The sequence below is a fragment of the Leucopleurus acutus genome (assembly GCF_964270905.1).
Source record: "Leucopleurus acutus genome assembly, chromosome: 2".
Lineage (NCBI taxonomy): Eukaryota > Metazoa > Chordata > Mammalia > Artiodactyla > Delphinidae > Leucopleurus > Leucopleurus acutus.
In genome coordinates, this window is record NC_139143.1 from 85,119,890 (window position 1) to 85,133,594 (window position 13,705).

General features: G+C 58.6%; 1 protein-coding gene across 1 annotated transcript; it reads right to left on the reverse strand.

Annotated features, from left to right (window-relative positions):
- Positions 1-1,721: 1,721 nt before the first annotated feature.
- Positions 1,722-12,576, reverse strand: ADAMTSL4 (ADAMTS like 4). The gene is made up of 18 exons (XM_082865597.1): positions 12,478-12,576; positions 9,907-10,053; positions 9,631-9,688; positions 8,972-9,327; positions 8,106-8,787; positions 7,762-7,864; positions 6,857-6,993; positions 6,294-6,498; positions 5,894-6,066; positions 5,628-5,739; positions 5,338-5,523; positions 5,013-5,142; positions 4,471-4,675; positions 3,962-4,138; positions 3,439-3,645; positions 3,167-3,346; positions 2,749-2,893; positions 1,722-2,598 (listed from the first exon to the last, which is right to left on the reverse strand). The coding sequence occupies exons 2-18, from the start codon at positions 9,924-9,926 to the stop codon at positions 2,462-2,464; spliced, it is 3,213 nt and encodes a 1,070-aa protein (XP_082721723.1). The 5' UTR covers positions 9,927-10,053; positions 12,478-12,576; the 3' UTR covers positions 1,722-2,461.
- Positions 12,577-13,705: the final 1,129 nt, after the last annotated feature.

The following is a 13,705-nucleotide window of genomic DNA, read 5'->3' on the forward strand; positions in this document are numbered from 1 at the left end:
ATAAAATGTTAAAATGTATCCTAAAAAAAAAAAAGAAAGAGAAGGGAGTTACTGAAGCTGGGGGAGCCCTTAGAGGGGCTGTGGCTGCATTCCCCACCTGTGATTGGTTCTCAGGCTCAGGCCAAACTCCAAACCTGCCCGGCAACAGCCCAGAGGCCCAAAGAGGGAGGAGGAACTTCGGGGAAGTCAGCTGAGCTGGGGCCACCGCCCAGCCTTCAGCTTCCAGGAATCACTGGGAGGGCCCCAGCTATTCACCACACCCCTCCCTCGGTCTCAGGGCTCCGCCTTCAGCCCTCAGTATCTACAGGGCGGGCTCAGGTCCCACTTCCCTGATCCCCCCGCGTCTTTGATCCCCTTAGGGGTTCACCAAAGAGAGGAACACATCTGACGCCTTCTCTTTACACTGAGCAGAGACACTAAGACTGGGCTTTCCTTGTACCCCCTTCCTCACTCCTCGCCCTGGACTAAAGTCAGTTTCTTTCCTTTGCCCCCATTTTCTTTTGCCTCCTTCCTCATGCACTGTCCTCCCAAGATGTTGTCCGGAGTCTTCCTTCTCAGCCACTTCCAACCCAGGGAAAGCCTGCTTCCCAAGGCAACAGTATGATGTGAGGGAGCTGCCAGAGCAGAGACGGCCTGTCTCCTCAGGCAACTCTGGGGTCCTCCCCAGTGTCTGGGTGTCTGTGTGTGCATGCTCAGGAAACAGTAGTCACTGAGTTCAGCTGTTTCTGCAGGCCTTTATTTACGGTCTTACCCGGCCAGACTTGTAGAGGTGCAGGGATGGGAGAGGGATGCTTCTAATAGGGAGAGAAGCTCAATTCTATTGCACTTCCCCTCTTCCTAGGCATGGGGACCCCTGGGAAGTCTGGCTTCCACAAGTGGAGATCTGGACTCGGACCTCAGAATTGTAGGGGTCAGGGAGAGGATCTGTGTTATGGAAAAGGCTGCCCACTCTCACACCACCTCTAGCAAGCTATTTACCTTGAGAGTGGACATGGGTGGGGGAGGGAGGAGGGAGGAGACTAGGGTGAGACATCTCTGAAGAATGTGTCTTTGGCAGGACATCCAGTACTTCCTTGACTCCACCCTTGACTCCACCCCCAAGTCCCCTAGAGCCGGGCCAGGCTCCTCCTCCGGCCATTTCTGCTGAGGGAGAGGGGTGTGGGGTGTGGGGTGTGAATCATTTCCTTTCCTCCCACCCTATAAAAAGCAATAAACCAAGAGCTTAATAGGGAAATGGGTAATAGCAGAAAGGATGAGAGGGGCAGGAAGGCAGGGCCAAAGAAAGGGAACAGGAAAAAAGACCCCTGAAAAGGCAGCCGCCATTCAGCTCAGCCCCAGATGGGAAAAAAGTGCTACTAGATTACAAGAGACTTTACAAGAAAGACAGCCTACCAAGAAACCCACCATAGGCCAAGCAGTTTCTTCTTCAGCTCTGGACCCAAGTGCCCAACTCCATACCTAAACTGGGAGAAGTGGTGACCTCTAGTGGTCAATGACCAACCTGCAGGGCCTGAGGTCGGCCAGGATCCTCTCCCTCTCTGACCAAGGCTCCTGGTCTCAGGTGACTGGGGCTCATTCATTAGCCTTTCTGGGCCCAAACTCTCTCCACCTGGGCTCCAAGTACTAGTCCCCTTCCCACCCTTCATTCTGATCTCACACTGCTTGCTTAGGTGGCCTGTATGGCTGGGTTCCCACGAGGACAATGAAGAGCCTGTTTCTCATTTGTCATAATCATCTTTAATAAAAAATAAATTAGTTCTGGGGTGGGGACTGTTTTAGGAGGTGGGGAGCAGGAGCAGGGGCTCGGTTGTCTTATTCTAACCTTTCTCTTTGCCATCTTCTGCCCAGCTGGTCCCTGCTCTGGGGAGATAGTCTCTCTTCCTGGGGAAAAGCAGGATTGGCAATGGCTCACCCCATCCCTAGCTAACTATGAGAGGGAGGGATAGAGAGACTAAGTAAGGGGAGAAAGGGTCAGAGGACAAAAGGATGGTTTAGATGATGTGTGGCCTGAACAGAAGAAATGAGGTTGAGGACACAAAGTTGGGATTAATGGGAAGGCCAGACTCTAAGTAGCTCGGATTCCCAAAGAGTTGCAAACTTGCTTTCCTTTCAGCCTAGAAAACTCTGACAGAAACAGGCATCGTCCCCTCTCCCGGTTCCTTCTCAGTCTGTGTAACTTCTTTTTGAGAAGTGATACAGGTTTATGGGCGCACACACATCCACACAAGCCCATATACACATCTGGGGGCATATGTGCACACACACCATCACACCACCGCACAGACCCAACCACACGTCTTGACAGTTACTGTCCGTCATCTTGCCACCTTCGACCACCCTGGGGGACGTCCCTAGTGAGACCAGGACAGGCTAGAGAGCCAGAGGGTACAGAGTGGGCTGATTGACAGGTGACTGATGGTGGCATGAAAAAACCACGAGGAGAGGGTCTCCTGGACCCATTTCAGGCGGGCTCCGGGGGAGACCGCTCCAAGACATGGGCGCAAGAGCGGCAACAGGTAGCTGTGTAGTAGGGATAGACGCAGAGCCGGGCCTGCACCACCAGGGGGCAATGTGGAGAGCTGTCCTTGCATTGATCATCTGGGGACAGAGGAGGCCATTGGGCACAAGAAGTCACCAAGATCCATCCCGCTGGAGGTGTGTTGCCCACTCCCACTCGTCCTTCCTAATCTCCACCCACACTTCAGCTGACCCCGCTCTGCTGGGGACTGGGGAGAGGGAGCTCTTTACCGGGGCGTTGGCTGCAGGGTTGGCTGTTACAGGATCGTTTCCTGGAGGGCCGCAGGTGAGGAGGACATCGGATGCTGAGGGTCTGGTTGGCAGTCAGGCACTGGACCTCCCTTGTCTGCATGCCCCCCTGGCAGGAGCGAGAACACTGGGGAGACCCCAGCTATCAAATCAGACCTTTGCTGTGCCCCAGGCTCCTCCTGAACCCCAGGCCTCCTCCTCCTCTGAAAAGAATTGGGGGGCTATCCTGGAGCATTATGAAACCCCACGTGGAGGGGGCCCACCTGTCCTCCTGGTCTAGGAAATGAGACAAGTTAAACTGCCGCGGGCTTTAGCCTGGGGCACAGAGGGAGGTACAAGGAGGGACGCCTCCCCTCCCCTGGAAGTCCATGCTGAGCGGGCAAGGGTGCCAGGCACTCACCGGACTCCAGGGTGTAGAAAACCATCGGTCTTGGCAGTCCTGCCCCTGACAGGGCTGCAGGGCAGGGGGCCTGGGCAGGTGGGAACAGTTGCTAGGAGAAGTCACATTGAACTCAGTCCCCAGTTTGGACACACAGATGATGTCTCTACGCTGCGTGCCAGAGCCACATTCTGAGGAGCACTGATGGAGAAGACGGGAAGGGAGAGCAGGATTACTCCGACCTCCCCCCAGGGAATCCCACCGACGGGCCCCCTCCCAGGCTCTCAGCTCACCTCTGCCCAGGGCCCCGTGTACCAGCACCACGTCACCTCACAGGGCCCCAAGCTGCAGGCACGCATGTCAGGGGGACGGCTTCCTGGAGCACAGGTCTGCTCAGTGGCTCCTGCCCCTGCTTCCTCCTGGCCCTCCCCATGGGTCTCCCCACTCCCGAGGCAGATGACAGAACGTCGCTGGATTCCCGTCCCACACTCAGCTGAGCACTGTTGGGAAGCAGAGTGTGAAGGGAGGCTGGAGTGACAAGTAGAGGAAGGGGAGGGGGCTGAGGACAGACACATCCCGGATCCGGGAGTTAGGGAATGCCCCAGGGGAACCAGCCAGATATGGGGAAACTTTGCCAGGCAGGGGTCAGGATGTCAGCGTCAGTTTGTCTCTGAGTCCCCAGCATCAGCAGTGTCCAGCAGACGGCAGGCGCTTGCTCAATCGACGTTATGCAACTGTGCTGGAAAGGCCCCGGGAGGGTGTCCTGGGTGGGGGTACCAGGGGCGTGGGGCTCGGCTGAGGGGGTGGGGGGCCCACCTTGGAGCTCCAGTCGCTGTGGAACCAGGCTGTGGTGCAGGGCCCCATGTCACAGGCCTCTCTGCTGGGGGGCCGCGGGGGGCCTGAGACGCACTCCTGCTCGCTCACTTCATCACCGTTGCTGCCGACGCAGCGGACCTGTCGGCTCCTCTGGCCGCGCCCGCACCGCACAGAGCACTGAGGGGACGAGGGGCATTCAGGCCTGGGCTTCCCCCGCTGCCTCACCAGCCTCCAGCTCTGGGGCCTCTGAACCAGGATGTGCCTTTGATGCCTGGCTCAGCGGTTACAGGGCTTCGTGGGCTGAGGAGCAGGCTGAGTATGGGGCTCTGGGCCCCCAAGCCCCGGTTCCGTCTCTTCGCAGACTTACAGATGGAGGTTCTACATGAGATCTCATTTGTAAAAGTTTCTGCTGATTAGAACGGAGTTGAAAAACCACTGCTCTAGCTCACTGGTGCCCACGCCTCCAGGATCTTCCCGCTCCAAGAGCTTCCTTGCCTGGGACCACTCACCTGGCTCCAGGGGGAGCGGACCTCCCAGCGGCCGCAGAGGCGCAGCTGGCACGGCTGGGTGATGTTGGGCCGGGGCAGATGTCCGCAGCGCTCCAGGGGCACCGACGAGCCGCCGCCCCCAAACTCCTGCCGGCAGCGCAGCTGACGGTGCTGGGTGCCGGGGCCACAGGAGCGGCTGCAGGACGTCCACTCGCCGGCCTCCCAGCTATGGGCGTGGGCAGGGAGGGGAAGGGACAGAGACACAGAGGGCAAAAACAGAGATGTGTGGGACTGCCATGTTTGGGGAAGGGGACGACAGACTGGGGGTGGGGACCCCTCAGAGGAGAGTGGGCATATTTGGAGTCTGGGATCCCTTGTGGGGCTCAGGGTTTCCTTGTTGTCTATGGAATGTCAGCCTTTCTCACTGAATAACGTCTCTCTGAAGCCAGGAGATCTTGTGTTGAGTGCAGAGTCCAGGTGAGATCCTATGGGGGCGAGGATGTGTTTCCCCGGGGCAACCGTCGTGTCCCCAGGACCCTAACCCTCCCGTGGGGCGCACTCACTACGGTGGGCACGGGGGGCCGTGGCAGGGTTCCTGGGAGGCCGGGGGCCTGGTGCCCACGGCACAGCTGCGTTCATCCAGTTCCTCTCCTGACTCACGAGAAATGCAGAGGAAGACAGGGCGCCAGACACCTGAAAGGGATAAAAAGGAAGCCAGGGGAGGCAGGATAGCTCGGCATCCAGTGTCAGTGGGGTCCCAGGCACTGAAGTCCGATTCGGCACAGAGTCAAGGTGTGGACCCACAATCCAGGGTATGGGGTCAGGAGTGCCAAGCTGGGCATCTGGGCTGAGGGTGCCAGGAATACAGGCTGGTGGGTGAAGTCTCACCTTTTCCACAGGATGCCGAGCACTCAGAGTGTCCCACCCGTTTCCAGTATCCGGCTGGAGACCCCAGGGGTGTCCTGGGATGGGGCGGGGCAGGCATCTGGGGGATCCGCACCTGACGCTGGAGGGTGCCTGGGGTGCGGGCAGGGCGGGGTACTGAAGCAGGTGGGGGCTCTCCCCTCAAAACCTCTGCACAGGGAGAGTCGGGTAGACAAATTAGATGCATCCCCATTGCCTCGAGCTCCCCTCAGCCTCTCCCCACCTCCTTTTAGGTCTGGAGATCAAAGTCTTACCAGGCTGGAGGTGGGGGAGCCGGGGCTCTGGGGTGGGGTTCTCAAGGTTGGGGGGAGGTGAAGAGATGACATACTGGTAGAAAACACCTGGGTTTTCCTCCTGAAATATCATCTGGGGAGAAAAAGAGAAGGTAATGAATGTTTGGGGGTGGCCAGGGGGGGCATCCACTAGCCTTCTGCCCATCTTGAGACCCACAGCTTTCCCCTCAGAGGAGAGGCAGCGGGGCGGCCTCCACCTCCGGCCCAGGTGCAGGCCCCTCACTCACGTAGACATCCACAGGCTGGGTCGTGGGGCCTTCCGCAGACAGACTCTCCCCCACGCCCTCCTCTCGAGGAGGACGGCTGTACCGGAAGACAGTCCCGCCGGCAGCGTAGGACCCAGGGGGATCCACAGCCCAGTTTCCATTAATGATGGACCGGCCCCCAGGGCCACGAAGTGCTGGAGGTGGCAGATCAGGACATGCGAGGTTAGTCATACTGTCCCCCTCTCCCACCACTTCCCCGACAACACAGAACCCCACATAGCCCGTGCCCACGCGGGAGGGAGGAAGGGAGCCCTGACTTCCCGGGTGGCTCACTTGCCGTGCTGAATGGGGGCGTGAAGGGCAGAACCAATAGGCCAGGAATGGAACGGGGGACCAAGACTCGGGGAATCCAGGGACTCACCAAGGTAGTTGGAGCTGGGCCGGAGCTGGGCGATCCAGAGCCGGGAGGCTCCAGCAGGAATCAACAGGATTTTCTGATAGCCCAGAGGGCCCCCCCGGTCAGTGAGGTTCCCCGAGATGAGGCGACAGGTAGAATCATCACCCCCACAGACTCCACAGCCATCTGGACGCCTGCCCGAGCCGAGGATCCCATCACAGCCAGGGCTCTAGGGGAAAGCGGAGTGAGGCAGGGGCTGCCAGAAGCCAGACGCCACCTGCAACCCTGGCCTGGTCGTCTTGGAGTCTTCGGCTCACCACGTGTCTTGACCTTTGCACTACAAGTGAGACTTGTAGTTTCTCTGTCAGCCCCACCATTCCCAGCCAGCCTCTGGGAAGCTTGGATGGGCTTAAGGAGTTCGACTCTTGACTCTGCTCAGCCCTGCTTGGCAGGTAAGAACTTTCCTCTCTGCAACCTGAGTCTGGTGTTTTGCCATTGTGATGATGAGCAAGGAGACTCTGTGTGTGTGCCTGTGGCAGTTATTAACATCGCCTCTCTCCCCATGTGCACACCCCGTCCTCCCTCACCAGACAGCGTCCGGCCACACAGATGTCTGGGGCTCCAGGCTGACACAGGGTCCCGTCCTGGACCTTTTCGGTGTGACGGACATAGAAGCGGAAGCCACGGGGACGGCAGTTCAGTTCACAGCGCTGGGAACCCTGAACTAAGAGACAGGGTAGAAGGGTGGTTAGCTGGGGTCCCGGGCAGGAGGTTAACTGAGAAAGAACCCAGGGCCCTGAGAGCGGCTTGGCTTGCCTTATATTAGCAATAGGGCATCCTGAGGTTGCCGAGGTCACTGTGGATGAAGGGAACATGACAATTCTGTACTCTGAAAGGTCAGTTTGAGGGTCACACAAAAGTTGGGTCAGATCAATTGAGGTCACTAAGACCAGAAAAGGGGTTTTGAGCTCTGAGAGAGGACAGATACTTGAAACTATGATTATGTGAGTTCAGAGCTCATGAGGGCTTGTCTTGGTATCAAGGTGACACAGGCTGAAAATCAAATGGATGGTAACTTGGGAGAAAGTGATACAACACTGTCCAGGATCCATGGGGCACCTCCACTGAGCTGTCACCACTGGGCAGGATCTCTCTGACCATGCCCTGCTCATGTCACATCCATCCCACCTCCTGGGTTGGGCTTCTTCCCAGAGAAGACCAGCCAAAGGGCACCTCTGGACACATCCGTTCTCTTAGCCTGACCCCTCTGCTGACCATACACCGCCATCTGACAGCTAGGGCTCTGTCCGAAACCCCCAGCCCTTTCTGGGCCTGTTCTGTCTCTCTCCCCAGCCCTGGGAAATAAGGAAGACAATATGACACAGAAGAAATACAAGAGCCTACAGAGAAGAAAAAGAGGGGCTGAGTGTCTCCCTCCCCATCATCCCCCAATCTCCAACCACCTGTCCAGGAAGTGGGCTAGAAACCTCACCTTCTGTGAAGGGCTCCCACTGGTACAGCTGACCCATGAACTCCTGGGAGTCAAAGGCTGCACACTGCAGGGCCCGGGGGTCTGGCTGCTCAGGGGGGCAGGGCTGAGGTGGGGGATACAGAGGAGTCAAAGCTGGGGAGGAAAATGGGGGTGTGGGTCAGGGCTGGATTGGGGGGATAAGGAGGCAGGTCAGGTCTATGGAAGAGCTCCAAGGTCCCTACCCTGAAGAGGTCAGATGCCAAGGCCCTTCTCCCTCAGGTCCAGATCTGACAGGCTGAGGACCCAGGCTCAGGGTCAGGGAAGCAGAATTGGAAGTCTGGGGAGGGGTCCAAGAAGGAACTCACCGCTTGGCTGCAGGCTCTCAGCTGCTCACTCTCCCCAGAACATCTTGGGACAGGGCTACTGGGAGCAAAGAGGCTCCAGAGGGGGCTGGAATGGGGGCCAGCACTCAGCAGAGGCAACCAGCCATCTGGGTAGTGAGGGGCAGACTCCGTGAGGGACCCGTGAAGATTCCCCCCAGGTCTCCAGTGCTCCTGGCTCTGCTGGCCTCGGCTCCGAGGGACAGAAAGGAAAGGATTAGGGTGTCTCTCTGCCAGCCGGGGACCGGCCCAACCCTGGGAACTTGGCCTTCTTGGCTGAGGGGACATGTGAAAGGAGCTACCTTCTCCTGGGGATGGAGGGAACAAGGAGGGCTCTGTGCCAGAGGCCTGGGCTCTGGGGTGGGGCCATGTGAGGGCAGGCCTGGTTCTAGAGGGCACCTCTGTTTGAGCAGCTTCGGGGCTTGGGGGTTCTCCTGGGGGGGACGGGGTGTGGGCAGACGGTTCAGTAGGAGGGAGTTCAGTTTGCGGGGTGTGGTTTGCAGAAGATGGCTCTGTTCTTGGAGTCAGGGATGGAAGATCTGAGGTCCGCGAGAGCTCAGAGCTGGGTGGTCTCCTGGGGTGCCTGCGGTTCCGATGGAGCGGCAAAGCAAAGGGCACTCTCCCATAACCAAACATTCCTGGCTTGATGGGGTCTCGAACCCGGGACCTGAGAAAGTGTTGCAGACGTGGGGTCACAGTGCTGGCTACCTCGGAGCCTGGCTCCCCAGGCGACTCCCCAGCACCAAAGATAAGCCTTTATAAACCCTGGATCCTTTGCTCCCCTTTCCTTCATCCCTAGCTCCGCCCCTTGCCCAAGGCCCCGCCTCTTCCCTCAAAGCCCCACCCCTCACCTCCTGGCTCCTTGAATCTCCTGGGCCTCCTCTCTCCCTAAATGAGAAGCAGGACCTCGAAGGGGGCCACCTCTTCCCCGAGGTGGTGGCCTGTACAGGGGAAGGGTTTCTCGGGAAGTATGAGGTCTGGTGCCTTGACCCCGGGGGAGCAGGGCTTCTGGATGTCTTGGGGGCCGGGGTGGGAGGGGCAGGCCCTGGTGGAGTTGAGCTGTAGGGAGCTGACACGCCCGGCTCCTGCGCTGCACCCCAACCCCGCAGGGCTGGGAGCAAGAGGCCCACTGGTCCCAAGGACCCCAGACACCCTCAGGGCCTTGGTTCTCCTCGGGAGGTGTCTGAAGAGAGTGCCCAGACAACACCTGTGTAGACAAAAAGTTCAGCCAAAATTAGAATGATTTTTGACGGAACTGTGCAGAATATCTAGTCCAATGCTGGAGGCTTGGGGCTGTAGTGACTGGCCCAAGGTCCCATTCAGTAGCAGAGGTGGGACTTGAAGTGATTTGGCGAGGAGTTAGGGAGTTAGGGAGGCTGGGAGGGCCAAGTGTGAGAGAAAGGGGCTGCGGCTTATCAGAGGCTGTGGAAAATGCAGACGCGGCCTGGAGATTGCGGGAAGCTGGGAGGCAGGGAGAGGAAAGGATCGTAGTCTCTAGTCCCTGGCTCACCTCCTGATCCAGGCAGAGCTGAGGGAGGAACAGAAGCAGCATCAGACACATCCGGGGCCTGCAAACCAAAGGCAGGAGTGAAGGTGTCAGACAGGAGCCGGAGGAGGTGTTACGACACAGCCCTCACCCCAAGGAGGCTCCGCACATCCTGATGCCAGCTGCTCAGAGATCAGAAGTTACTCATCACTTCCCCCAGCCTCCCCCAGAGCTCCTTTCTCTCCCTTCCAGAGACCGGAGACCCAGCCATCCCTCCTCCAGGGCCGCCCCACCTCTTACCTGCCCGCCCACTTCTCCATCTCTCCTCCCTTGATGGCCACCGGGGCCAGGGAGGAGGGGACCGGAAGTCAACTCTACTCCGGCATCTGGGCGTGGGGTGGGGGATGCGCTCTGCAGGGACCGAAGCCTGGTCCAGTCTCCAGAAAGCTGGGGGTTGGGAGGGATGACTCCTCAGAAGGACATCTTAGAGTGAGAATGGATGGGTGAAGACTGGCCCACCCCTTTATGATCCTGAGGGAGGGAGGGAGGGAGAAGGCACACTGCCCTTGTCCATCCACCCAGGCTGGAGGGGTGGTGGTCTGCCTTCAGCCTCCCAACTCAGGCGTAGTTCCCCTCCTCAACTGCAGGAACTTCTCAGCTCCCTGTCCTAACTAGGAACTGTCTCTAGGCCAGCTCAGGCACACGCATCTTTCTTAAGATGGTTTTCATCTGGCTCTCCCTCCTGCCCTCCCAGAGGTCCTGGAAAGCTGAGGAGGGAGGCTCAGTGAGGACTTACCAGACACCCCCTCTGAGCTGCTGACTGGAAGCCCCTTGGGCTTTCCGTTTCCTACCTGACTCCCAGCTTTTTCTTCCCCTCTTAGCTAATAAAGCTCCTTCTGGAACACTCAGGCACATCTCTGCCTGCCTCAAACAATTCCCAGTCAAGGGATAAACTAAATGGGCTGATGGTTTCATCTCTAGAGAAGCAGGTGATTTTTCCCACTGAGATTTAACCTCTCTCTAGGGGCCAGCGTCCAGCATTAGATCAATGAGGCCTTACTTCAGGCAAGACTCTGATGGGCTAGGGAAACCTGGGAAGGGGATATGCAGCTAGAGATGCCGTTGCTCCCCAATCATGCACGGTCTATCTTCTGAAGAGCCAGGAAGTCCTCCTGAAGGCTAAACTTGATCCTTGGGGAAGTGGAGCTTGGAACCCTCCCTTGGTCTAAGCCTGACTCTCCCATCGCTCCCCTTGCCCTCCAGCCCCTTCCTGCTCACAATGAGCCCTTCCCACCCCCACTCCTCATGCTGCTCGGAGTTCTGCTTTCCAGGAAAAAAAAAAATGTTTCTGTTGGATCTGAAAGGCACCCGGGAGAGGAATCCAAGGAGCTAATGCCGAGGTGGGCCAGCTCAGGGGCAGGAAAATGACAGAGAGAAGGGCAGGAATGTGCTTGGGGGTAGCAACTCTCAGCCCCACTTCCCTCCCTGAGACCCCAGGACTTGGGAAGTTGAGGGAGGGATCACAGTGGTTGAGCCTGAGCTGCAGGGTCTCCTCAGCTGCTTGGGGTTGGGAAGGGGGTTGCTGATGGCAGCTCCTTCCCTTGGCTGGGCTGACCACTGAGGTCAACAACTCCACCCTGATGGGGGGGGGGGGCGGGTAGGGGCTCCAGAGAAGGGCCAACGTTCCACCCAAAACTTCAGCTCTCTGCCTGACTCTGTTACTGGAGGTTGAAGGAAAGGAGAGATGGGGTGATGATCACTGCCACTTCTTGCTGCCGGGTCCGGGTCCCCTCTCTACTCCCTCTCTGCCTCTGCTTCTCTCTGCTACCTCTTTCTCCATGGGTCTACCCAGTACACATAATCCTGTCCTGAGCTGGGTTTGGCTTTGGCAGTTCCCTGGAGAAGTAAGGGGTGGGGTGGCGTGAGCTCTTGGGGCCAGGGCCAGGCCTGGCTCCCTCTCTGGAAAAGTCCTACCCCACCCCCTGCATAGCTGGGCAGGGGGCCGACACTCCCCCTCCACCCCTACAGAAACAGATACACATTTGTGGTTTTCACCCCTTCTCATGTTCCTCATCTGGTGTGTCTCACTGCCCAGGATGAAGAAAGGAGAGGTCAGAAGTGGTCACTCTTGGGCCAGGCTGACTCTGGTCTAGACAAACCTGGGCTCCTCCCAGCCACACCTCCACACTGGCCAGTGAAGATCAAGGAAGAGAGACCTGGGCAGAACTAACCCCTTCACCCCCAGGGGACCCACCTCTGGGAAATGGGTGGTGCTGCGGGGCAGGGCGCCCCACAGCAGGCTCCAGGGCTGGCTGGAGAGTCCCTATCTTGGATGAGAACTCCTTGGTCCTCCTTGTGCCCTCCACTCCTGGGTCCTGGAGGCCCATCCCAACAGGCATCTTTCCTTTCTAGTCGTCAGGCTGAGCTGGATCAAGGGCACCCACATGCGTCCCTCATAGTGTCCCTGTCCCCCAACTCCAGGACAGAAGAGAGTGGCGGGGTTGGGGGATGGGGGAAACACATCCTCCAGGAGCACCCATCTAGAGGAGGAGGGCAGGAGGCGCCGGGCGTGTGCCGGGAGGTCCTGGCTACGTTTTCCAATTTTACTCTGTGACTTCGTAGGAATTTTGGCTGATTCTCCGCCCGAGTGATGGGGGCCAGAGTTCCAAGGAATCAGAACCCCCTCCCCAGGAATTCGACCCCAGGGACTTTCGAGGCTATAAGAGCTATAAGAGCTGGGGCTGGGGTCGTGGCTGGGGCGCGACCGCGGGGCGCAGGGAACAGGGACGGCGCGTGCGCGCAGGGCGGGGGGTCTAACGGGACCGGGGAGAGAGGGCGGCCGGGGCCGGGGGTCCCAGGGAAGATCTGTACCTGCTCTGCTCGGCCCCGGCGGCCCGTTAACCCCTCTGCGCCCGGGCGCTCTCTCCAGGCAGCCTTGCTCCGCGGCGGCCACGGCTGCCCCTGAGCCCGGCTCCGGACACTGCCGCCTCCGTCCGCGGCTCCGCCCTCGCCCCGCCCCCCGCTCCGCCCGCCCGCCCGCCACGCGCCCAGCCCGCGTCCCGAGCCGGCCCCCGGTTCCCGGCGGCCCACCCCGAACCCCTTGCCCGTCAGGGCCACCCACCCCGGGCTTTGGGCCTTGGCCACCCCAGCCCGGCACCCGCCAACGGCTCGAGGGGGCGACGCTGAGGGGGTCCCAGCCCGGTTCGGAGGAAGCCATCTCTCCCGGGCTGTCCCAAGGCCCGGCTGGGGCTCGGGACTCCCGGACCCCGGCCTCCAGACCGGCTCCGAGTGGGCGGTGCGAGCGCTGCGCCTGCCCAGGCCAGGCGGCCGCGAGTGGCGCCAAGGGCCTGGGTGGTGCCTGTACCCGAGCGGCGTGGACAAGCCCCGGGCCCCAGATCTGGGCGTTGCTGGGCCGAGATGGTCCCACCCGACCCCAGATCCGCGTTGGTCAAGGCCCTCTCCTCCACGCAGCCTCCCGTGCAAGCCCAGTCACCCCTGCCTCTCCCGAGGTGGGCTGTGAACCATGTGGTTCTGACTGCACAGGGACCTCTATGAGCCTCGGTTTCTTCATCCATAAAATTTTACACACGGAGCATAGCAGAAGAAATGCGCTGATTTAGGAATCAGACGAGCTGGGTTTGAATCTCAGCTCGAGTACTTATCAGCTCTGTGGTCTTGGATGAATACTACAACTTTTCTGTGCTGCACTTTCCTCATCTGTAAAATGGAGCTAATCTGATATATACGAATAAGCTTGGAGATATGTCTGTCTATTCATTTATATCTGGAAGAATATACCCCAAACTCGGAATTGGGGGCAACACCTGGGCAGGGGCTGTGGGGTTGGGAGAGGAAAAAAATACAGCTTTCACTTTTTACTCTACATGCTTATATGTTGTTGAATTTTTAACCACAAGCGTTATCTATGTTTTTAGTTATGTTAAAGAAATAAATAATATACATGAAAGTGTATGACAAAGTAGATAATAAATGGTCACTACTATTTTTAAAGTTTTATTTGCCATTTATTCATGAACCACGGTCCTGTATTGCTGGGTCTACTCAGTATCTGAAAGGTTTTGGCTTTTTTTCAGTAACT